The sequence below is a fragment of the Triturus cristatus genome, chromosome 2_2 (assembly GCF_964204655.1).
Source record: "Triturus cristatus chromosome 2_2, aTriCri1.1, whole genome shotgun sequence".
Classification (NCBI taxonomy): domain Eukaryota; kingdom Metazoa; phylum Chordata; class Amphibia; order Caudata; family Salamandridae; genus Triturus; species Triturus cristatus.
This window is the reverse complement of record NC_140582.1, coordinates 836,314,305-836,339,835: the sequence shown is the minus strand read 5'-3', so window position 1 is coordinate 836,339,835 and position 25,531 is coordinate 836,314,305. Positions and strand designations below refer to the sequence as shown.

The 25,531-nt window shown below is 45.1% G+C and overlaps 1 protein-coding gene across 1 annotated transcript in view; it reads right to left on the bottom strand.

Moving 5' to 3' along the window:
* The window catches only part of LOC146862852 (uncharacterized), a 53,542-nt gene extending 35,561 nt beyond the window's left edge, over nt 1-17,981 (bottom strand). The window contains exons 1-2 of the mRNA XM_085643116.1: nt 17,420-17,981; nt 16,350-16,480 (exon numbers count right to left, since the gene is read on the bottom strand). Coding sequence (XP_085499242.1) covers nt 16,350-16,480; nt 17,420-17,981 — 693 coding nt within the window. The remainder of the gene's footprint in view (nt 1-16,349; nt 16,481-17,419) is intronic.
* Between the last annotated feature and the right edge of the window lie 7,550 nt (nt 17,982-25,531).

Sequence of the window (25,531 nt, the reverse complement as noted above, 5' to 3'; positions counted from 1 at the left end):
CTTCCTCGCCACATGACTAACAAAGTGAGCATATACCAAATACAAGCGGCTTCATGGAAACTCACAAGAAACCAACAGGCCAGAATGGGATGCACACAAAAGAGGGCAAACCCAACAGATCAGAACGAGTGGAAGGACCACCCAAGAGAGAGGCAACCACGAGCCGGAAGAACCAGCCCGGGACAGAAAGACACCGTATAGGCCAAAAACCTGGACCCAAGAGATACGAAATGCCGTTAGAAAAATCCATTCCAAGCAAAAGCCGAAGGAGGACAGAGAAGGCACGGAACCAGACTGCACGGAGCCAAAAGCAACAGCAAACAGTGCCCAGAACAGAAAGCAGCAAGCCGGTCCAAACACACCAAGACTGCTCAACGGACAGCCAAAAGCGAGAGGGGAGCAAAAGCCCAGAGAGAGGAACTGAACGAACAGAGGGCATCCCCACCACAGTGACCCAACAAAAAAAGCCACAGCAGAAAGAGAGACGCAGTCCGACAAACACAGCAACACCGCAGGCTGATCACCACCCGCGAGAGAGCCGAAACCACCAGAGGAATGGAGCAGCGGAACCAGACGCAATCAAACAGACAGGCAAGGGGACAAACCTCCCAGAATAGCAACAAAGAAGCCCCAGCAAGGCAGGAGAAAACCGTAGGGAAGCCAAGGAACGGAAAACAGAAGCCAGACGAGAAACCCGTCCTCAGGGGAACTCACCGACCCAGTACAGATCGGGAACCCAAGCATGCCCCCAAACACTCGGGAAGGAGGCATCAGAACAGAAAGACCACCGGCTGCACCAGGAATCAGGGTGGGAAGGGAGACACCGGGGCAGTAGAAAGGAACCAAGGAAAAGGGCCAGAGGCACCAAGACTGGGGAAACACCGCCAGTCAAGATCCTAAACACGTCCCGAGGAAGGCCCCAACCAAGGCAGACAACCCCAACTGGAACAGCCGGGAGGCCAAATGAAACCAGATGAACAGGACCTGCCATAGAAGGAGCAATGAGACCGCCAAAAAGCAACCCTGCAATCAGGGGCGGCCTTAGGCATGTGCAAGCTGTGCACCTGCACAGGGCCACCAAACCCCAGGGGCCACCACGAGGAATCGGATACAATACATATTCGTGGTGGCCCCTGGCAGGGATTTGGCGCATGAACGACTGAGGCGTGCTAAATCCAATGTGATGCACGCTGAATGGTTGTTCTTATACGCTTTTCCTTTCTAACCCAGTCTCGTCTTTGTGTGGGGTCGGCCTTGTTTCGGGCTCTTCTGGTAGGTCTTGTGCTTGTTTAGAACTTTTTTTCCAGGAGAATCGAGCTTGTTTTAATAGTCCAGATCTGGCACCTCCGGAGGCTCGCATGCGCGCGCATGCGCAGTGCCCGCGAGTCCTGCAGCGAAGGGGTTACAGAAGCACCACGCATCACTGGCGGCAGGAGGGGTGGCAGCACCCGTGCCCAGCGAGCAGCACCGAGACCGGCCGAGGCCATGCACCGGCGCGCCTAGAGACCCTGGGCAAGAAAGGCCGCCTTGCAGAGGATAGCATGCCAGTGTGCAACCTTTGGTGCCAGCTGCGAGGTGAGCAGCCCGAGGGTCAGGGCATGGTGAGGGGGAGTGAGGAGGTCAGCGTGTGCCACTGCAGAGTGAACCCGAGGGAAGGTGAGCCATTGGACAAGGGTGTGGGGAGCTCTGGGGAGGAGGGCAGATCAGGCGTAGGAATGTATCCCAGCCCGTGGGGGTGAGGAGCCGGGGGCGTGGGGATGGTTGGGTGAGGATGTTATTGTAGATGGTGTGTGCTTTGGGTCTGGGTGGAGGTAAGCCATGTGAGGTGGCGAGCTGGAGGTATTCTGGTGGTCATGGGAAGGGAGGGCATGATGAATCGTGAGAGAGAGCCTCTCTCTCACGATTCATCTCTGAGAGGGCGCGGGTCGGAGAGGTGGTCACCGTGCACCAGGGGTAGGGAGTGGTACAGATCGGCGCTGTATGTTAAGGGAAGAGTGAGTCAGGAGTGCAGGGGCGGTGTTTACTTGTGGCTGAGGGGAGGCATGGTGACTTTTGGAGGTGTAACTTGGGAGGCACGGTCGTATTGGGGGGAAGAGGAGAGCAGGGTACGAGGTGTTAGACGTATTGTTAAGGATCCATTAAAATGATTACAATTACTTATCAACAATCATGAAAACAGAGTATGAAGCTGATACTTGTGATCTAATGAGTGGATCTGCCTGCACAAATCTTTTAAAACATAGAGTGTTCGAATGTACTTGGCATTTGGTTATGTCTGTTTATATGGTGTTGAGGCAGACATGAAATGCAAGCACCTATGGATGGACGCCTGGAATAGGATGGCAGTGCCTACCCATGTTAACTCAATCTAATGCCCTTTTGCAGAGACCTTGGTAGGAGACTGGCTTCTTGATCATTTCTTTAATTACATTCCAGTGCTTGTCATGTGACTAGCAGAGAAAACTAGTTTAACAAGTCCTCAGTTTGCAATTTGTGAAGCAGCCTTCTCTGTCCATACTAGGGGCATAGTTACCATTGGTTCAGCAAGTACAGTGGTACTGAGACCCAAAACCCTCAGGGGCCCATTGAACCCTGATAATTGCTATATTTTACTTCCTGAGCAGCAGCCAAAGGGGCCATTTTCCTTGCTTATGCCACGGCCCATGGGGTCGTTGGTACGCTGTGCTAGTGATTCGTACGTCTGCTTGAAAGTTGTCTCCTGACTGGATGTTCCTTGCACATTAATTTTGCTTCAGTGAACCTCTAGTGCCTTTTCATAGCCTTAGGACTCACTGTAATTAATCCTTGTTTAATAGGTGCTCTGAAAGCGAGCAGAACTGGTTGCTGGAATATGGCACTATACAAGAAACCTTAATTAAATATATTGTATTTTGTCTTTTGACAATGTGGTAAAGTGGACGAGTCTTTGGTTACCTGTAGGCTGTCTTCAGGATCAGTTAGTGACGTACTGAGACAGGTCTCTGTGTGCCATGATTTCAATGTAGCTTACTCTCTTCCTGCTAAGGTCACTTCCCAAATAGATCATGAACTATTCTCCAGGCTCTACTGTTCTCAGTGGACTGAGAAAACAGACCTTGTATGCCAAGTCACATGATCTACCCTATAGTTTTATAACACTCTTCAAATAAACCTTCCATATGTGGCTAGTCCTCATAATGTGTCATACATGTAGTGGGAAGGGTAATTACTATCAATCAGTCAGGGTTTGTAAAGCTCAGCTGCTTCACACATAAGGGTCTCGAGGCGGTGTGGGATTCATACTGCTGGATCATGCTGCTTGTTGGTTGAACAGCGAGGTCTTGTGGTCCTTCCTGAACTGCTGGAGCGATGGTGAGGCTCTGAGGTGCAGGGGGAGGGTTTTCAGGTCTTCACTGCCAGGTGGGAGAAGTAGCGGCCTCCACTGTTTTATCAGCGGCTGCATTGGGTGGCTGCTAGGGAGATGGTTTTGGAACATATTTTCGTGGTAGGTTGGTGGAAATTCACTTGTTCATTAAGGTATGCTGGTCCTTCATTGTGTAGTCCAGGGAAGACATGGCTTGGCAGTTCGGGCTGGACTGTTCCCATGAGGCACAGGGTCAAGGCTGATTTGCATATGGCCATGTCTGAACTGGGGTGGTGTGGTGAGCAAAAAAACAATGGATTTAGGCCCAGATCTCTGTACTGGGGTGAATGTATGACATTGTTCTGCATTCTGTCCATCAACTGTTGTTTTTGCAAGAAAATAAAATTGACACATCAAAATCTTTCAGCAGCCGCCACTGCTGATTGTCTTCTTTTTTTCCCTACCCACTGCTAGCCTCGCCCGCTGCATTGCAAGCAAAATGAAGAGAATTCGAGTACACAAATCTGGTTATTTGAAACGAAAGAGAAAGGTGGCTCAGCAGGCTTTCGTAGTGTCACAGGAAGGAGCAATCCTGAATTTTATCACCCAAGGGAAACCTAAAGATGGAGAATCCTCTGGCCAGAGTACTGCTGATGCACTAGGTAAAACAGGCGCTGACGACCATAAAGAAGAACAAAAAAATGATGATATTCATGAGCAGAATGATACTCATGAGCAGACCAATGAAAATGAACAAGGTGACTCTGAAATTGATACAAACATGCAGCAATTACCAACTCAGGATGAGGATTATTACAAAAGACCCTCAGACAGAGAAACTGAAACATCATTCATCGGTCTATCAACATCTGGCATTCTGAAGGAGGTTCAGAGTTTACAGACGGATGATGCTGGTATTGAAAAGAAAGCCAAAGAGCAAGACCATGTTACAGACCCGTGTTCTGAATATGATTTATGTGATTGGAGGGATCCTACTTTGTGGCCAAACTCTCTTACGGATGCGCAACGTGTTTTCTTGTTGAAAGGGGTCCCTCCAGAGACCCAGATTCTAAAACAAAGTATCCAAGTGATGAGCACTCAAAAAGTAAACGTTGTTTTTCTGTTACCATGTTACTGGTCATCTAACGCCTTTTCTGGACGTTTTATTAAAACACCTTCCTGAGCTCCGGCCCGCCCGGACCCCCTCTTCCGGGGCCCCCTACATGCGCTCCCTGCACAGGGCCACCATGAGCCTAGAGCCGCCCCTGCTGCAATAAAAGTAGAGAACGCCCACCCCAGTAGAGGCGGGCGCTGAACTCCCTGCCCGACCAAGCGGGAGCCACAGCTCCATGGACACGAGCAGGGGAGCCCAATAACTGACAACCGGAGAGGCCCAGGAGAGGGCAGGACCCAAGGAACCAAGCCATCCAGGATGAGAGGAGAGGCAACAGAAAGGACCACAACAAAGCCCCGACCCCCAGGAGGCGAGGAGAAGCATGGCAACAGTAGGAAGCCATCAGGAAGCCAGAGACCACCAGGGGACAACCCATGCAGCCCAGAGACGGACGGACAGGCGCCAACCACAGCCCGCCCCCATCAGACACGCCACAGCCCACAGACCCCGGAAACCCCCGGAGGACGTCCAACAAGGTATCGACCGGGACAGACCCCGCACAGAATACGGGTATTTGTAAAGCGCATGTACACCACTATGGGCAGGCTGGCGCTGAATAACAGATGTATGTCGTCACCCAACTCAATGGCACTCATTGTATTGACCTCAGACGGATGAAAGGCTGAGTGGACCCGCCGGGAGTTGAACCTGTGAACATGAGGTCGAACACAGGCCCCCGCAGTAGACGCATTAGTCCACAGAGCCATCAGACCCAGCTTAACAACCGGGATCAGGTGGGAACAGGAGTCCACTGGACTTAAGGACTGCAGGCCCAAAGCCCAAAGTGCGAGCCCGAGCCACCAGAGGCACAAGACCAACCAGGGAGCAAAAGCACCTTTGTCGGACCATCACCCCAGGGGGGAAACCCAGGAAGGGCCAAAGCTGGGACAAGCAGGGCAACTGCCAGTCCCTGCATGGAGCCGGGATGGCGCCACACACAAAAAAATAAGAAACCTGCAAAACACACTAGTAGTAAGAAGCAGACCATCCAGAAACCCAGGAAGACGAGCGAACGCTCCAGTCAGATGGCCAGACTGCAACATCCCAATGCGCACCCACGAGCGAGACCACCGAAATGGCGGGAGGGACTCAGAAAACCAAGCCACAACGGCTCAGAGCAAGGCATAAACCGAACACCTGGACCCTCAACACACAGCGCATAGCAGCAGGATCGTCAACCCCGGGATATCCAGGGGGCAAACAAAACCACATTGCACACCGAGTGGATGCCTGAACCAGCAGAGCAGGCTGAAACGTGACAGTAGAGTGAGAGCAAAAAACAAAACAAGCTCCACAGACACCCAATCAATCAATCAATCATATCATTTGTAAAGCGCACTACTTACCCGTGAGGGTCTCAAAGCGCTGGGGGTGGAGGGTGCTGCTACTGCTCGAAGAGCCAGGTCTTGAGGAGTCTTCTGAAGGTCAGTAGGTCTTGGGTCAGCCGTAGGTGGGTGGGGATGATGTTCCAGGTCTTGGCGGCGAGGTGGGAGAAAGATCTGCCACCGGAAGTCGCTCTTTGGATGCGGGGGACTGCGGCGAGGGCAATGTCAGTGGAGCGGAGCTGGCGGTGGGGGTGTAGAAGCTGAGTCATCTGTTGAGGTACGCTGGCCGGTGTTGTGGAGTGCTTTGTGTGCGTGGGTGAGGAGCTTGAAGGTTATCCTCTTGTTGACGGGGAGCCAGTGCAGGTCTCTCAGGTGGGGTGTGATGTGGCTGCTGCGGGGGATGTTGAGGATCAGACGTGCAGAGGCGTTCTGGATGCGTTACACCCACAGTCCTAAAACAGGATTACAGTCACGCAGCATGAGGAAATCATGGAGCGCATACGTGCGGGACATAGATATAAAGACACTGATCCACGAACTCCTGCAAAGCCACAAGGAGGACAGCGTGAGGCTCGCATATACACCGAGCTGCAATCATACAGGGCACACAACAGGTACTGCCGGCAAGATGAAGACAAAAAACGAAGCCAAACTCACCAGCCAGGAGGAACGGGCCAGTACGGAACCTCCCGGGTAGGCAGAAATGGGCGGAAAATGACCTGCTACACCTACCAGCGCGGGAACGCACAAGTGACCCCGCCCCAGGAGGACGATCCCGACAACAGGTGTCACACACTCCAAGACCGCAAACTCTGTGGAGACCCGGTAAGCGACAGGGGCCGTGCAGCACCGCCGCTGCACCTTGAGGGACAGGCGGGTGGCGTGATGAAAGAGCGCCGGGCCACACGGGATGCAGGAAACATCTAGCAAAAAAACTGTGGGGCAAACAGAACGCAGTGCAGCCGCCACCTGCCACAGCGCCTCGAGGGGCAGGCGGGTGGCGAGAACCAAAGGGAACGAGCATCGGGAGAACGCTACACAGCACAGCTGCCGCCTGCCGTAGAGCCTCGAGGGGCAGGCGGGCGGTGAGAACCAAAGGGAACGAGAGCCGGGAGAACGCTGCACAGCACAGCCACTGGCCGCTGTAGCGCCTTGAGGGGCAGGCGGACGGTGAGAACCAAAGCAAACGAGCGCCAGGAGAATGGCGCAAAACAAAGAATAAGTGCGCCAACAGCGGGTTCACAAACGCCATGCAGTACCGCCGCCGAAGTGCCACGATGGACAGGCGGGCAGAAACATTCGGACACAGAGCAGGAACTGGGCACAGAGAGTAAAAGAGACTATCCCAGCAAATCTGTGATATCTGGCCATCCTGAGAGGCAACGCTCTCTCGCTAACGCGAAAGTTCCATCCCAGGTCCAAGCGAGCGGGGGCGCGGCAGAGCACTGACCCCCACCTTCCGTACCCCAGCCGCCCCCACCCCTGTTAACCCTTGGCTCGCTGGAGCAGAGCCTAACCGACCCAAACACATCGGGGGAAGGAAGGGGGGAAAAAGGTCCAAGATCCCCTGGTCCGCTAGAGCTGGACCTGCAACCCCAGACCCACGTACCTGCTACAGCAGGCACCACTTACCTGACGATACATCCGGAGAGTAAACGTGTGCAGAACTAAAATAACAGGCTGATGGGTTGGGCCGGCCCCCTCTTATAGAGGTCAAGGGTGTAATGGGACGGCCATATTGGGAAGGGATGGGAGGCATGGGAGGCTGACTTTTGTTGCTTTGGAGGGTTCTGGTGTGGAGCTGAAGCTCACTTTGTTAGTCATGTGGCGAGGAAGACTAACAAGGAGGTAATAGGTGTGTCTCTGCTAGCAGGGCCGTTGGCCCGTTGGTGTCCCTTTGCGAGTTAGACCCGAGCTCTCCCTCGGCGAGCCAGCACACTGGTGTGCGTTTGCGAGACGATGGGCCGTAGCTCTCCCTGTGCGAGCTGAGCCGACGGGCTGCAGCTCTCCCTCTGCGAGCCTGCCCCGATGGCCCACATGTCTCCCTGTGCTAGCCGGATCGCAGCTGTCACTCTGTGAACCGATATTGGGAATATAAGGGGGCTCTAAAAAGAGCCCTTGTGTTTATTAGTGGGAGCTATATATATAGGTGCGGATGCACATTTTCAGGTTATTCAGAAAAACTCGATTTCCCTGATCTGTGAAGTGTACGCCATCACTTCTGTAGATATCAGCTATATCAAATGTATTTTGTTGTTGTAGATCGACCCCATTCTATGGTCTCTGAGGTATGCAGACATAGCTTTGTTGACATTCTTCCGAGATTTTTCAATCTGAGGACAAAATTGGTTTGACCATTTCCACTTCTGTCTTTGGCATATATTGGAATATACAAAGACAGTTTGAGGCAAAAGCAACATCAATTGTCGAAAGGTGTCTTTCATTAGCATTTCCAAACCTACACCAGTCAATGTGCCTAGGTCGTTTCCACCACAGTGCACAATCATGAGGTCAGGGTTTTGGAGATGCAAACAGGTTTTAACCAAAGGCAACAATTGGTGCCACTTCAATCCTCTCTGTCCAAACCATTTAATGTCCACATTTTGTAAACCTAGGTCTAAGTCAATACGTCTCTGTTCTGCATACCTCTTACACCAGAAAACATAGCTATGTCCAATGATCCACACTAGCATTTTGAAGGTATGGCTGGGAAGTATGGATAGATGTCTGTAGCTCATGCTGTCCATTCGTAGAATAAGAGATATGTTTAAAGGTGGGGAACTACTTTTTTTCTCATTCCAAATAATAACTGATTGGTAGATGAAAAGCATTGTTTTTTAAAAGTAGGGTGCACATTCGTTTTGTGGAAAAGCATCTTTGTGATTGGTTAAGAAAAAGCAGTTTAAACGTGGAGTACACATCATAGGATAAAATTTGGTCAACTCAACCACACCTGTTACTGTCATTTGGAAGGTACTGTTCGAACTTAAAACAATCGTAAACTTTTAACCTGCACATGCCGTTAAATGTTCGAGAAAATGTTGCAAAAATATACCGCTAGGTTTAAAAAAATATATGAACTTTTAACCTGCATGTGTTGTAGAATGTACTAGAAAGTGTGTTGATAGAATAAGTTGCACTTCTGACTTCTAAGTGTCCTTGAATATTAAAAAAACTGCTTATATGGAAAATTCAAAAATAACCAATAGAGAGAAGTTTTGCAATCTAAAAGAATCAAGGAACTTTTCTAATTTGTTCTTTACATGTATTCATGTGTGGAGTAACAAAATTACAGACACAACAGCACCAGGAAGAGGAACAAGCAGGGATTGGGGGGACGGGAGGAGATGGGCACAATGGCACACATGCAGAATTAAGTACAGCACAACTACAGACAAACCATGGCTAAAATGAAACACACCAACAAGGAGCACAAGTCACACAACCCGCCAACATCACACCACTGAACAAGCACAGAAGTGAAAACCACACTGCCTGAAAGGGATAAGGGTGAACAAAACCTCACATGAAGGGACATCTCACACACAATGCAGCATACACACATAAGGAGCAGAGCACACCAACATCCAACACAATGTTGTCCAAACACAAACATTCGCACAATCGAACACAGGACACAAATGCAGTCGCCTGTGGCGGATAAACGTACAAAAGCGTCTGCGTGAAACAGGCACATGAGAACGCATATGTACAAACCCACAGTCCAGATGGGGTAGCAATTCAAGTATGGCAGGCAACCAGAGAGTCCGTGACACACACATTGGCATACAAATGAAGACACAACACATTTGGAGACAAATGAAAATGTGGAAACTTTATTTAAAAAAGTGCGTGCTAGTATGGCCAAGAGTAGTGCCACGATATGAAGACAAATGCAGTAGCATGCCTGAATAAGGAATGTAGGAAAACATCCATGTTCACCTCTGCGTAGTCCATCACCAACACACGTCAGTGTCAAGCAGCATTGGTTGTCCGCACCTCGAACATGAGTTGACGCCAATGCAGCCATGTCCACTGTCATCTTGGGACATGTGACCAGATGCACAACGTGCAATGATGCGGCGGGACACATGTAATGTGGCACATCGAGTCATGGTTGCAGGTACCTTGTCACTTGTCCATGAACGTGAGTGCAGCTGCGTAAGCCACTATCTCTAATGAGTGATGGTTGGCCACAATATTTGACATGTCATCGACTTAATCCATCAGCTGACCGGGACAGGTGTGCTGACTCCAAACACTGTACCCAATGTGCACTAAAGCAGAATCGGGAAGGGGGTAAATTTGCTCACTGCATACTATGACACGTGTAATCTCTAAGGCCCAGTTCCCAACATGCATGCCAAACATCTATGCATGCCATAAACGGGCATCACCATGACACTCCTGGTCGTGGGCCAACAGGGGATGCACACATCCTTCGTAATCCATGTCAGCTACCCACACGTTGGAGAGGCACATGTGCATGCACCACTCAGATAGGCACGTGCGACATTGCAATACAGGTTGAACGCTGGTTACGTCCGCAATGCAGAAGCTCAGCCGGTAAGATATTTGCAGCACTGCCAAAGGCAGAGCACCCAGGACATGCAGCAGACGTGCAAGGTATAGGTGGACGTGAATGGAGTCGACCGTGTGTTCAGGATGCCCTGCTATTGTGTCAGTGGCTCTGCTTGTAGCTGCACTGGCTTGCCGTGTGCCCGTCTTGTGTATGAAATGGCACAGCTTGGTGCAATGAGCTGGGTCTGCGTGCAATGGGTGCAGGGCAGGGTTGTGGTGGGAGTACGTGTGAAGGCCATTTCACGCACGCTAACTACGAGGAAGGACTTTTGAGTGTGGGATGTGTACTCGTTGTTCTCAAATCAGGCAGTGCATAGTGTGGGAGTTGGATGCAAATATTATCGTATCTGTCGGGGGGGTTGCCACTTGCAAGTTCCTTCTCAGAGCAGCAGATGTGTTAGCGCAAGATAGCTCAGACAAAGAACCTTTCATCCCTACAGTAACTTCTCCAGCTGCATTCATACAGGATGTGTAAAAAGGCCGGCCGTGGGTGTTGTGGAATGTCTGCGACCCTGGTCATCATGAATGTAGTGCCCAGCACGTGGCATATGGGCGGGTTCACTGTGTGTTACGTTGCCAAACAGCTGCTCCTCCCTCCCACGAGCCCCCACACTTTTGCACGCTGCGCTGTTGTATCCCATGCACTCCTACGGCACACCATTGTAATGCCTATTCGCGCATGTCCTGTGGCATTCCAATCACACCGTGACACTGCCGTTTGGAGGTGGTGCATGCCACTTTACAACATCGACTGCTGCGGCCCTTGTGGCAGCCACACCAGAACACAGGGACACACTTACCGCACTTATTGCACATGAACATGTCCGAGACACCCCATTCCCCTTGCCGTATAGGCACACCCCTGCGCTGACCTGTGTACGCCGGACCAGCACACGCCGCTTGTGCATGCAGAAGGATGCATGCATAGCTACATGTCCAGGCTCACTGCCAACGCTGAGGTGACATGGTAATGTCCGCTGAAGACAGCCCACACTGTGATATTGCAGGGCCCGTGCCCATCATGCTAACACAATGACCACACGGACACACTTGCTCAGATGCGGGTTCGGGGGACGTTGGCAGTCCTGGGGTTGTTGCGATGAGTGTTGTGGCCCTCATGGGTATCCGTGTATCATGCTCATTGACTCTATGGCACCTGTGGGTGTTCCGGTGTGGCTCTTGGCTGTGTTCCCTTTCATGCTGCAGGTAGTCGTCCTGCTTAACACCAGCAGAAAGCAGGTGTAAAATCCCTGGTGATAACGCGGCTTATCGCCGTAATTTGTTTCGCATCCCAGTTTTTGCCTTTCGTTGTGAAAGTTGTGCTTTGGTTTTTTCGTGTACAGAAAAAATAAACTAACTGGGCAGTGTATCCTGTCAAGATCCAGCACTTGACCCACTATTCCAAATCAATATACATACAATGAGATTTCTTCAGTGATTTTGTGTGTACACTGTAAATGCACCCACTACCACAGTGCAATTCAATACAGTATTTTAGTATTTAGAATAAATCGCAAAGGTGCACCTCATGTGTTTTTGCATGGGAACGCCTACTCTGCATCTCATTATCAGCACTTTAATGCAACTAAAGTTGACATAAATCTAACACAGTATTCAGAAGCTGATGAAAACTGCAGACATCACCAGTATTCCTGCGATAACTGCCCCAAAATGTAACACCATGGTGGACACCACCAAATAACAGTAATAAGAACGAGAAAGAGTCACACAGCACTTAAACTTAAACCAAAAACTTTATTGAATTTTAAAAAAAAATGTAAACTTTATTTTTCCGTTCACGTACATATAGAGGATAAACTGAATTTCACAAACTCAACACAAAACAACAAGGTGGAAGACTCCTGTCGGGTCCATCAATGTCGACGACAGCCTGGAAAATAAAGCACAAAATAAGGACGTGTGTAATACGCATATCAAAGGAGTGAGACACAGAGAAAGAGAGAAGGAAAAATAGGCCAGAGAGAAAAAGAGAGGGAAGGAAAGAAAGGGAGTGAGAAAGGGAGAAGTGAGAGAGAGTGAGAGAGACAGAAGGAAAGGAAGGAAGAGATTGAGAGAGAGAGCCCATACAGCTCAGTGTGCGACTAACCCTCTGCGCAACTTTTCATGGACTCTTTATGATTGAGACCCGTGGAGCGTCTGCCATCCATGGTCACATGGCTGTGACACATGTGCCGGATGGGTGTGGTGTGTGTGCAAACCTGCCCTCAGGGAGTGGCCGTGACATGTTGACAACTAGAGCACTAACCTGCACACCAACAGCGAGTATGCCTGCGTCAGGTAGCTATGTGGGGGGTGTGAAAACGTATTTTCTCAATGGATTTTCCATAGGAAACTTTAGAAAAGGCAACAGGTCAAACTGCTGAACGGAATTACGCCAAATTTGGTAGGGAGAAAGGTCTTGGTCCAGAAAGCGCACTTTCTTGCATGGAGTGAAAATATAAAAGAAAGGTCCCGGGGGCAATTTAATATACTGCAGCTCGGTCTGTGCGAGATAACCCTTTCACGCTCCCTCTGCCCAATATCACCACTTCGCAGCTATGCCTTTAGAAGCCAGTCCGTCGGCTCGCAGCTGTGCCTGTACCTCTGTGAGCTAGTACGCTGCTATTCCTTTGAGAGCGGACGGCTCGTAGTACTGCGGGCCGCAGTTATCCCTCTGCGAGCGTGGGTGCGAACTGTTCATAAGTCACACTACATAAGCATTGAAAAGCCATTTTTTGATTCAGTCCGTCAGCTGGCATCTGTCCGAGGCATTTCTGAAAACATACCGGAGTTCTTTCAGTGAGAGATACTCCTTTCACGCTGCCTCTCCCCACATCAGCAGGTAACGCACCCTCTTCCCACATTACCAACATACCCCCAACAACCTTCTTGGGCCCGGAATTGTCCCTGTGCGGTTGGACAAACAAGAATTTTATTCATGTATAGATTTACATATAAAACATTTTCTTTAAACAAAACAACAACAAATAAAACTGAAGGGAGTCTGGTGCTGTGGTCGCTGCCACAAAGTTGGGGTCACTGCCTTTCAGGACTCAGGACACAGTTCCACATGTGGGAACGGCTTGTGTTGAACAGGGTTAGTTGCACCACGTGTTGCGGCTTGTGTTGAACAGGGTTAGTGGCACCACATGTCCAAAATTCGAATTACGAGCTCTGCAGCCGGCAGTGTAGACTGTTATTGAGCGTTCGTTTGCACTTGAAGATGAATTTGGTGATTGTACTAAAGCTATAACTGAGATAAAAAAAAGTTCTTGAAGCAAGGATACTAAAAGGATATTATGTAGGTTTTAGGGCTGTGATAGTTACTTGCCAAGTGGACTCTGTAATTAATGAATCAAGATTAAATTTTAATTGTGAGCCCTACTGACCGCAGCGTAGGCGTCTCATGAAAAGATTAAATATGTATAGAATACACTGTCGAAGTGTATGAGCCTGTGATGCTTTTGGTGCGGACGGGCCGCACTGGGAGCAATGTCTCTTGCCTACTGCGTCATCTGCAATCGTGACAATATCTGAATTGTGAGCCCTGCTGATCGCAGTGTAGGCCAGAGGTAGCGGTCAGCAAGGGCCCACAGCCACGTGCACCATGTGTCGCCAGCCTTCCATATGCAAATACGCATCACTAATCGAAGGGATTCTGGTGCTGTGGTCGCTGCCACGAAGTTGGGGTCATTGCCACTTAGGACTCAGGACACAGTTCCACATGTGGGATCGGCTTGTGTTGAACAAGGTTAGTGGCACCACGTGTCGTGCCTTGTATTGTACAGGGTTAGTGGCAACACGTGTCGCCGGCCTTGCATATGGAAATATGCCTAACTGTTCAAAGGGAGTCTGGTGCTGTGGTCGCTGCCACGGACTTGGGGTCACTGCCATTCAGGACTCAGGACACAGTTCCACATGTGGGATCGGCTTGTGTTGAACAGGGTTAGTGGCACCATGTGTCGCCGGCTTCTGTTGAACAGGGTTAGTGGCACCACGTGTCGCGGCTTGTGTTGAACAGGGTTAGTCAAGAAACAAAAAGAGTGCCAATGCTGCGCTTAACTCTACTAGAAATTAGACAGTGAACTGAATGAAACAGTGTCACTAGCAACCACTTTTTCAGTTGGATTTAATCCAAAATATTTTCTCACATTACATTAAATTATTCTCTGTTATCAAAACATAATTTTAACACATCAGAAGAAAAACCAACATTACAACATTTACATCGACATTCTTATATACTGACTTTAATCATTTACGCAACACCACCACTTCCATACAACAATCAACCACATATAATTCTCAGACACACTAATCAAACATACTCAATGGACATCATTTATAACAAGGCGATAATTAAATGCAGTAAATGGACATCAAGACCATCAACAAACATAAATTAACATAGTTGTGAAACACTGCACTCTGTTGTGTAGAATAGATTGGCCAAAAGCGGAAAGGTCTACGCGTTTCGAATCCCTCCACATACGGGGATTCTCATCAGGACCAACACTTGCTGAAACAAAACAAAGACAAAGCTGTGTTTTACTAAATGACCCAAAGACACTGAATTCAAACCGCACACATTGTGCTAACGTCTTACCTGCAGCTCAATGTTTAAAAAGAAACACCAAAGTCGTTTCTACGTGAGCCCATGACCTAAAAAGTGAAAAAAAATGACAAATTGTCACCTCGGTGCGTCAACCCTTGTGTTAAGTGAGGCAGCTACGTGATTATTGTCATGATACAGTCAAAACCGCAGATCTTACTTGTCAAGCTGTTATGGTGGTGAAGTACTGGTTTTGTCCGTTTAGCATACAAAACCTTAAAATTTTTCAGTTGCTGTGCTTCTATGTAATAGTGCATCAATGGCGTCACCAATAGAATATCTTTTCGCGGCGTTCTTTCGGCGTGCCCTTAGTGGAATTGCGACCTCTGCAATTACTTATGTCGATTCTAGTGGAACGAAAAACGGGAGATGAATCCGTTGGAATTAGTCTTCACGAGTAGATACAACATTTTTCTGCTATCGGAACCAGAAAAGGTGGATGGTCTTACCTTAGAGGGATCGTAGTTGATCATGTATCTTCACTCCGGCACTCAAACGCCGTGGTGGTTTGGGTGAAAATCAATCATTTCCGGCATCTATTTGAACAACCCGGATCTCGGGTATCACTGCAATCAAAGGCTCATGGGAGTTGTAGTTTTTGCATTACGTTTTTTAAAAAAAAGTATTGACAAAACTTTATAAGGTCTAATCAGCGGGTTCAGGACTGGAGAAAATTACAGATTGTAAATCTCAGAAAGTTCATTTAAACCATTAACAGACGTATTGAATTTTATAATGAGCATTGCTTCTCTTTTTAGTAGTTTGGCATCCAAATCGCCACCTCGATAGTCCTGCTCAACTTTAGAGATGATAGTACATTTTAATTCCTTTTCCGTATGGTTCTTTAGGTGCCAATTTGTACGGGGCGTTTTGTACGTTTTTGCGGATTCTTGATTTGTGTTGCTGAATTCTGAGCCTAGTTTCCTGATTTGTCTTACCAATATATAGCTTGTTACACGGACAGAGGAATCCATAAACCACAAATTTAGATTTGCAGTTGGAAAAGGTTTCATGTTTCCAGTGGATTCCATTGTGTGTGAAGTAATTTTCTTCTATGGTTGATTCGCAACAAACACACATGCCGCATTTGTGATGTCCTTGTATTGGTGGAAGGCTCAAAAAATTTCTCATGTTAAGGCCTTTTGCTTTGGGTAGTGCTGCTCGCACTATCTGATTTGCAATGCTTTTGTCCTTCTTAAAAGCAAATAGTGGAACTTCTTTTAATGTTGTGTCCAGATTCTTGATCAAATGCCAATTTTGGGTAATGATCTTTTTGAACCAATTAGATGTAGGACCGAAGGTTGACACGCATACAATCCTGTCAGTCTTGGATTTGTCTTTTCTTTCCAATAGAGCTTCTCGTGGGGTCCACCAGGCTCGCTTGATTGCTTTCTTCAAAAGTTTTTTCGGGTACCCTCTGGATAGGAGATTGTTCTTTAGGTTTTCTGCATGAAAAAAATATTCATCTTTGAATGAACAATTTCGTCGAATTCGCAAAAATTGCCCGTAAGGCAAGTTATCTCTTAGACTTCGTGGGTGGTTACTTGAATAGTGTAAGGCCTTGTTTCTATCTGTTTTTTTCTTGTACAGTGTAGTAACTAGGCAACCATCAGTGGGATAAACCTCAACGTCCAAAAATGGCATTTTAGATTTGGAGTAGTTCAGACTGAATTTAATGTCTGGTGTTCTGTTGTTTAGCCAATCGACGAAAGCTTGTAGTTTGTCTTCTTCTCCAGTCCAAATCATAAAAACATCGTCGATGTACCGGACCCAGCTTCCAATACAATCTGCAAAGGAGTTATTATTGTGCACGAATCTGTCTTCATACTTAGACATATAAAGAACTGCTAATTCTGCGGCAAAGGGACAACCCATTGCGACGCCTTTTATTTGGTAGAAGAAATCATCTTTAAAACAGAAGTAGTTATTTTTTAAGGCGAAAGTAGCTAATTCCATAATGAATTGTGTAGGGACTGTTTCAGGTTTAGGTCTGCTGTCAAGGAATGTTTCTAATGCCGCCAATCCTTCGTCTTGTGGTATCTCCGTGTACAATGATGTCACGTCTAGCGTGACTAGAAAATGCGTATTTTCTTTCAATTCCATTGTCTCTAGTTTGTTTAGAAAGTCAGTAGTATATTGTAAATATGATTTGACCTCTTGCATGAATGGCTTTAAAAAGAAATCTACAAATTTCGAGATTGGTTCTGTTAATGATTCGCAACCAGAGACTATTGGTCTTCCTGGCGGGCAGTTTTGATCTTTATGCACTTTTGGTAGTACATAAAAAATTGGAGTGCGAGGATGTTTGTTTCTCAGAAATTCGTATTCCTTTTTGCCTAAAAAACCTTGGTCGAATCCTTTTTGAAGGATGCTAAAAAGTTTACCTTGTAATTCACATGTAGGATCTTTTGATATCTTTCTGTAGCATTGTTCATTCGCAAGTTGTCTATTCACTTCTGCTGTATATCGTTCTATTGCCCAGATGACAATTGATCCGCCTTTGTCGGCTTGTTTGATTATTATAGATGAATCATTTTTTGGATCTATCAAAGCCTCTTTCTGGACTCTAGTGATGTTTGGTTTAGTAAATCTCTTTTTCTGTTTTTCAACTTCAGCTATGGCTGACAAAATAACTTTTTCAAACATAATTACCTCTTTAGGGATTTTTGCTGATGGAGGGCAGAACATTGATTTCTTCTTTAGTCCTGTTGATTCTATGTTGTCTCTTATTGGGTTATCTGAAAAGAAGGTCTTTAGGCGTATCTTTCGGCAAAACTCAATAAATTCTGTCTTTAGTTGGACGAAATTGGTCACCTTTGTTGGAACGAAGGATAAACCCTTCTCCAATACACTAAATTCCACATCTGTTAGGATTTTTTCTGATAAATTGAAAATCGGAGATATATTCAGTTCTTGTAGTTGTGACACCTTGTCGACATTTCCCATGGCTGGTTGGTATATCTGGACCTGCCTCGAGGTTTCCGTTGGCCTCTTCCTAAAAAATACGGTTGCTGTTGGAAGTTTTGTTGGAAATTGCCTCGTCTGTTAAAATCCGAGCGGGTATTAGAATTTCTGTATCACTTCCACTGGATGAAGATGATGTTTCTGAGAAAGTGATGAAATTATTTCTAGATCTACCTTGGTAGTCAGGAAGAAATTTTCGTGATTCTGGTCTCGAGTAGAAATCGGTTTGAAGATAAGGGTAGACTTTCTCCAATGAGAAATTCTTTTTGTCCTTTTCGAATTTAGTCCCTTTTTGATTAATCGAATAATCTTTGAATTCTAGAATTTCTTTTTCCACTTTTTCTAAAAGCGCCTTTGCATCCGTGATGAGTTGATTGGATTTGATGTCAATTTCTAGACTTGCTATTTCTTCTAATTGCTGTTTAGAAAGTCTTTGTGCCGTCTCGACGGTGAGAACCATTAAATCTCTACTACATTTAGTTTCGATCAGACTATAACCTTTTTTGTAAATTGGATCATCCGTGAATATAACTGGTACATTGCGTATCTGGAGACCTCCTGGGATGGTTCCTGCCCTCAAATGTTCTATTAGAAAATGGCCATGTAAGTCTGTCCTAATTTGTTTCTTTTTTAGTCTTATAAATCTGTCAGATTCATTATTGATTTTAGCTGTTGCGCTCAATGCGGCAGAAGCAAACAATGGTGGGTCATTTATTAGTTTCAATATGTGTTCTTCACTGTATGCAAAGGTGTCACGATCTGTCATAATTTTGACGAACAAAACAAAGTACTCAAACAATCTGACTTTCCTTTCAAACAACAAAATTAAAACAAACTAACACTAAATACTCAAATTGGGAACCCGCAGCATATAACCGCTTCCCACAGGAGACTACTACTCCTAAAACTGCAATTTCTACTAACAACCAACCTTGCGGGTATGCACCCGCTAGACAACCTGAAAAACAATCCCGGGTTTTGGCTAAATGGCAGCAAGGCCAAGCCTAATATCATTCAAGAAACAAAAAAAATGCCAATGCTGCGCTTAACTCTACTAGAAATTAGACCGTGAACTGAATGAAACTGTGTCACTAGCAACCACTTTTTCAGTTGGATTTAATCCAAAATATTTTCTCACATTACATTAAATTATTCTCTGTTATCAAAACATAATTTTGACACATCAGAAGAAAAAACAACATTACAACATTTACATCGACATTCTTATATACTGGCTTTAATCATTTACGCAACACCACCACTTCCATAAAACAATCAACCACATATAATTCTCAGACACACTAATCAAACATACTCAATGGACATCATTTATAACAAGGCGATAATTAAATGCAGTAAATGGACATCAAGGCCATCAACAAACATAAATTAACATAGTTGTGAAACACTGCACTCTGTTGTGTAGAATAGATTGGCCAAAAGCGGAAAGGTCTACGCATTTCGAATCCCTCCACATACATACGGGGATTCTCATCAGGACCAACACTTGCTGAAACAAAACAAAGACAAAGCTGTGTTTTACTAAATGACCCAAAGACACTGAATTCAAACCACACACATTGTGCTAACGTCTTACCTGCAGCTCAATGTTTAAAAAGAAACACCAAAGTCGTTTCTACATAAGCCCATGACCTAAAAAGTGAAAAAAACCGACAAATTGTCACCTCAGTGCGTCAACCCGTGTGTTAAGTGTCTTGAACTTTGGCAACCAATAGATTGCTTCTCTCTACTTTGTCTACTCTGGTGCTTGCCTGTTTTAAAATTGAATTGACGTAGCCTCTCCTTTTGAATCTCCCCAAAGCTTCCTCTCTTGCTAGCTGGTAATCTTGTTGGGTCGAGCAGTTGCGTTTAAGGCGCAATAGTTCCTCATATGGGATATTGTTCACCTGGCTCTTGGGGTGATGGCAAGCTGCATATAACACAGCGTTACTTCTAGGTCTAAGTAGTTTACTGATTTTTCACTGATATGGCTCTTGAACTGTAAATTACATTTGTTCTTGTTTAGTGAGGTAATGACTCCTCAGCCAAGGAGCGACTCCCCCACCAAACAATAAAAAGGTCATCTATGTACCTTACCCGTGTCATCAGTGATGTCACTGACCATGCCATGAATGATGTAATATGTGACGTCATGAGCAGTGCATTGCGGGGACGCGAGTTATAGTTAGCTGAACTAACTATAACGGTGGAATTTCTATGGTTTTGTACGTGTGAAATGCCCAGCTAACTATAACGCCCCTGAAACTTATGTTTTTTTCAGTGAATTTCTAAGGTTTTTTAAATGCTAATTACTAACTATAATGTCTGTAATACCTATGGTTTTGTCAGTGAATTTCAAAGGCTTTCTAAAAGCTAATTTCTAACTATAACGTCTGTAAAACCTATGGTTTGTTCAGTGAATTTCAAAGGTTTTATAAATGCTAATTTCTAATTACAATGTCTAACTGTAACAGTAGTCTGTTATAAGTTATAATTTAACTATGTTTGAAATTTAATTAGCAGTAAATAACATATAAGTGTGGAAAAAGTGTGACGCAGCAGCTATGATACCTTACTTCTAAAAAGAGCATTCACAGTTCGATTCCCAGGTCCACCGGCACGTTAGCCCACCACTATGTCACTGTGGGCAATACCTTGCTTAATCTTTCCGATGCCTCTGAGCGCCGGCACACCTTTCCAGGGGTAGCTGCACGCTTTACCAATGCTCGCATTTTTTTTATTTAAAACCACAGTGATGAGAAATATTAGCACGTCTTTTTTTAAAGATAATTTTTTTTATGTCTTCTATTTAGAATTACGGCAATTAATAGATGTATGAAGTCATGAGAATGGAAATGATACGGTTTGCCGGGTAACAGTTTTTAAGCTCTCCAACCTATGTACATGTTAAGGACCTTATACGTGTTAGGATCGAAATCGAAACCTTTACCGCTTCACATTTTGTAACTTTTCCCAACACGTGCACAAGTTAAACAGTTAAAACTTGAGCACATGTCAACTGTAAAGCGTGATATCTAAATAGGCAGAGCCGCATCTTCCTTCCATAGACTACTGAATAACCAAAAAGTATATAAACCACCGCCGTTGATTGATGAGTTTTTGTGAGTTATTTACGCTTGTCCATTCAGTGATGCAGGTGCTCTTTTCTAGAGTCGGATTCTTCTTTTGCGGCCACAAAACAAAACCAGAGTTGTAAGTTGTTTGATTATGGCATAGTAGCTATTTATAATACGTAGCTATTTGTCAATATTTAAACACTTCTATTTTATATGTAACGTCAGCAGCTTGTTTTCAGAAACAGACAGAATACAGACAGAATACAGCAAACATTGTTCCTTTTCTAGTTCTTTTGAGCTCCTATAGTGTGACTTTGTATATTAAAATATTGACACTGAACTTGATGTCAGAGAAGTTTATGACCCGTCCACGTGAAAACTAATAATTTATATGTAACGTTAGCAGCCTCTTGGTATTAATCTGTTTCCCCTTTGGGATCATATACTGTGAATATGTATATTATAATATTCACAGTCATTATGATCTCAGAGGAGTTTATGACCCGTCGACGCGAAGACTAATAATTTATATGTAATGTCAGCAGCCTCTTGGTGTTAGTCTGTTTCCCCCTTGGGATCATATAGTGTGAGTATGTATATTATAATAACCACCCATTATGATCTCAGAGGAGTTTATGACCCGTCGTCGCGAAGATAAAAGATTTCGAAGTCCCGGAGAAAAGAAGCTCTGAACATATTCATCGCTGAAAAGTATTTCATTATTGATCTTTTGTATTCATGAGTTTATGCTCCTTTTCCTTTTTGTGTGACATCAGTGATACTCTGTATATTGTAATAGAGTGTCATATTTCCACACAACAGGAAGTGGAGATTTATCGCCGCCAGGAGTAACCAATCTGAAATACAGCTTACTAACCTGTATAACTTACTTGATCAGATATTTTCACAGTGAGAATATTTTTCGAAATTACAGTTTGGAAAAAGTTAGTTTGCATACTTTCTTAGTGAATATATTTGATAAACCCTACATTTTTTGGGGGGTATTTCTATTTTTCTCTGTTGCGGTTCCTATTCACCTTCTCCCTATGGAATATATAAGACCAGTAGTGTATATAATTATATTACTATCCTATATGTTCCTAAAGGAGTACGTGATTTGTTAGCGGAGCAGTGAGCGACCTCTAAGCACTACAACAAACTTTCCCGAATTCTACAGAATAGAAATTTTTAAAAATTATACATTTGTATGTAATATAATGTAATATAAAGTCTGGGGAGAGGAGTTGGCTTAACGGCTAGGGCGGTCGACCTCGAATCTGGGGAACTGGGTTCGAGTCTCGGCAATGATGCTGAACATCCTGTGATTCTGGGCAAATCACTTAATCTCCCCATGCCTAACAAAAACTAACTTGTCCTCATGTAATGCAACTGGTGGTATGTAAAGCGCTCTGATACCTGATTCGGGTCAAGTTTGCGCTATATAAAACTCTATAAAATATTTTATTTTTTAAATCATTCGTGTTTAACTGTTTTTACTTCTTATTGTTCTTCTGACCTCAGATGATGTAGTGTGGGAGTGTTTCTTGTAGCACTTCTTTTCTACTTTATCTAAAAGTAAGTCACGCCCTCTTATATTATCAAGAATATGGGACAACACTTTTACAAACTATAGCAGGAAAAAAGGGAGGGTGTGGCCACGCTTAAGGGATATTTTATGAATTGCATTTTTATTTGTCACCTCTTTGATATATACAGCTTCAGTTTCCGAAGAAAGTATATTTGTAATTGCTTAATAAAAACAGTTTCAAACCTAGACTGAAATTTTTGCTGCGCAACCACAGCTCCCCGTCAGAAAAGTAAACACCACATTATAAGTAAATAGTGCTCCTGGGAAGTATCCCACCTGCAAACTAAATAAAAAGAAGACCGGAACACACTCTGTTATTTTCCACACCCCACGCCAATTATATAAATGGCCCTTAAAATATATAAAAAACTATTTTTACCTTCACAATCCCTGCCCACCACCTTGTGACCACTGTACAGAGTTAATAGTGTTCCTACCCTCCCCGCTACTACTTTGTTTTTCCGTACTCCATTTAAGTGCGTCACAAAATGGTTCACAACAGTGAACGGTTCCCAGCAAATAATGAGCAAACTTGTACTCGGAACACTTTAGCCAATAAAATGACCATGATGTTTCGCAGAGTGGGATGGAATCACTGCCAACACTTCTACTTTCAATGGTTTACAGCCAATGAACATTAAGCTTGGGAAGGTCCTGCTTGGAACATGTTACCCAATCAAATGTCCCTGTGCTCCGCGGAGGGAGATTGAATGGCTGGCAACACTTCTACTTTCAATGGTTCGCAGCCAACGAACATGAACCTTGGGAAGCTCCTGCTTGGAACAAGTCAGCCAATCAGATATCCCTGCTACTCAGTGGACGGGGAGGAAATGGCTGGCAACACTTTTACTTTCAATGGTTTGCAGCCAATGAACATTGAGCTAGTTGTTGGAACACCTCGGCCAATTAAATGTTAATTTTGTTCCGGGCACAGGAACAGAACACGCCCCCTCACATAATATTACATTTCATCTAAGAAAAAGACACAGTCCATGATAAAAGTTAACACTGCATTATAAGTAAACATTACTGCGCATTATATTAAAGGAAAGCTGCTATACGGCGCATTTTTATTTTCCCAATATGATTTACACAGCCTACTGAACATTGCCGCAATACCGCACATTCACACTACCTGTGTGTGCACGTTACACTGCCTACTGAACATTGCCGCAATACTGCACATTCACACTACCTGTGTGTGCATCCTACACACTGCTTGTTGCAATACGGCACATTGTTTTCCCGACAGGATTTCCAGAGCCTACACAACCTTGTCGCACTACCGCGCACCGTTGTTATTTCCACGGCCTAAGTAACATTAAAAGTCCCTGCCTCTGCACCGTACAGACTGCTTAAACTAAGACCACAGTGTTCCTACTATACCCTCTTATACAATTATTCGCTTTTTTCTTCCCTATGCCTTTCAACTCAGTCACAAAATGGCTGCCAACACTTCCTAGTTTCAACAGTTCGCAGCCAATGAGTCGCACGCTCGTGCTCGTAACTTTTCAGCCAATCAGATGTCAGAATTCTCAAATATCAATATCTGTAAATTTTGATAGTTCTCTAAAACTACTGAACGGAATTACACCATTTAAACGAAAAGCGTGCTTTCTGGACCAAACCCTTTCTCCTTGCCAAATTTGGCATAATTCCGTTCAGCAGTTTGACCTGTAGCCTTGTCTAAAGTTTCCTATGGAAATTGCATTGAAAAAACACGTTTTGGGACCCCCCTTTTTACTCACCCTCCCTTCAGGAATCACCCCCAAACTTACAGGATGGGAGCTCACCTGAAAAGAGGAAGTTTTTGGGAAATTTAGTAAAGATTTGTCAAACAACGCCAAAGTTATAAGCAAATCAAAAAATGGTTTTCCTATAGAAACTAGGTTCTAACTATAACTATCTACTGGCGACCGCCAGTAGATAAAATATATATAATAAACAAATGCCCCAAAGCTTTTGAAGAAGCACTCGACACACGATTTGTTTTGCGGCTGCCAGCAATTTCACGCGGCATTAGAATTAATTGAATTGGCTGATGCTTTTCGAGGCGGCAAGCCTCTTCTTCACAGGCAGCTTGGAATGTGTATGGGTGGTTCCATTTGTTCGTTTTATACATGCACTGCCCCCTAGTGGACTACGTTTAGTACGTTTGATTTTTAAGGCATGATGGGACTTGTAGTCTATTTGGAATAAAGAATTTTCATTTAGTAGGTTCCATCAAATTCTTCACATTCAAAGCATGTTCTCCCCTTAGTGTGCCTCCAGATTCGTTGCTGACCCAATTTGCCCCATCTTATGTGCTCCAATACGGTTGTGAACTTTGTTCCCAATGAATTTTAATTAGTTCAGAATGAATCACTAGACCCACTAAGGGGAGAACATGCTTTTAATAAAGAATGTGATGGAACCTACTAAAGGAAAATACTATGTTCCAAATGGACTACAAGTCCCATCATGCCTTAAAAATCTAAATAAACGTAGCCCTTTCGGGGGCAGTGCATGTATAACATGAATGATTGGAAACACCCATACAAATGCCGAGCTGCCTGCGAAGATGAGGCTTGGTGCCTCGAAACGCATCAGCGAATTCAATGAATCCTAATGCTGGATGAAATTGCTAGCAGCCGTAAAATGAATCATCTGTTGAGTACATCTTCAAAAGCATTCGGGCATTTGTTTACAATATGAATTTAAACAGCTGCCCTGCTGGTGAAGACTGCACCATCGCTTAATAGAATGCGAGGCTGTGCGGTAGGAATGATGTTCACGTCCGTATTGCAGCACAGACAATGGGGCAAATTGGGTCAGCAACGAATCCGAAGGCCCACTAAGAGAGAACATGCTTTTAATGTGAAGAATGT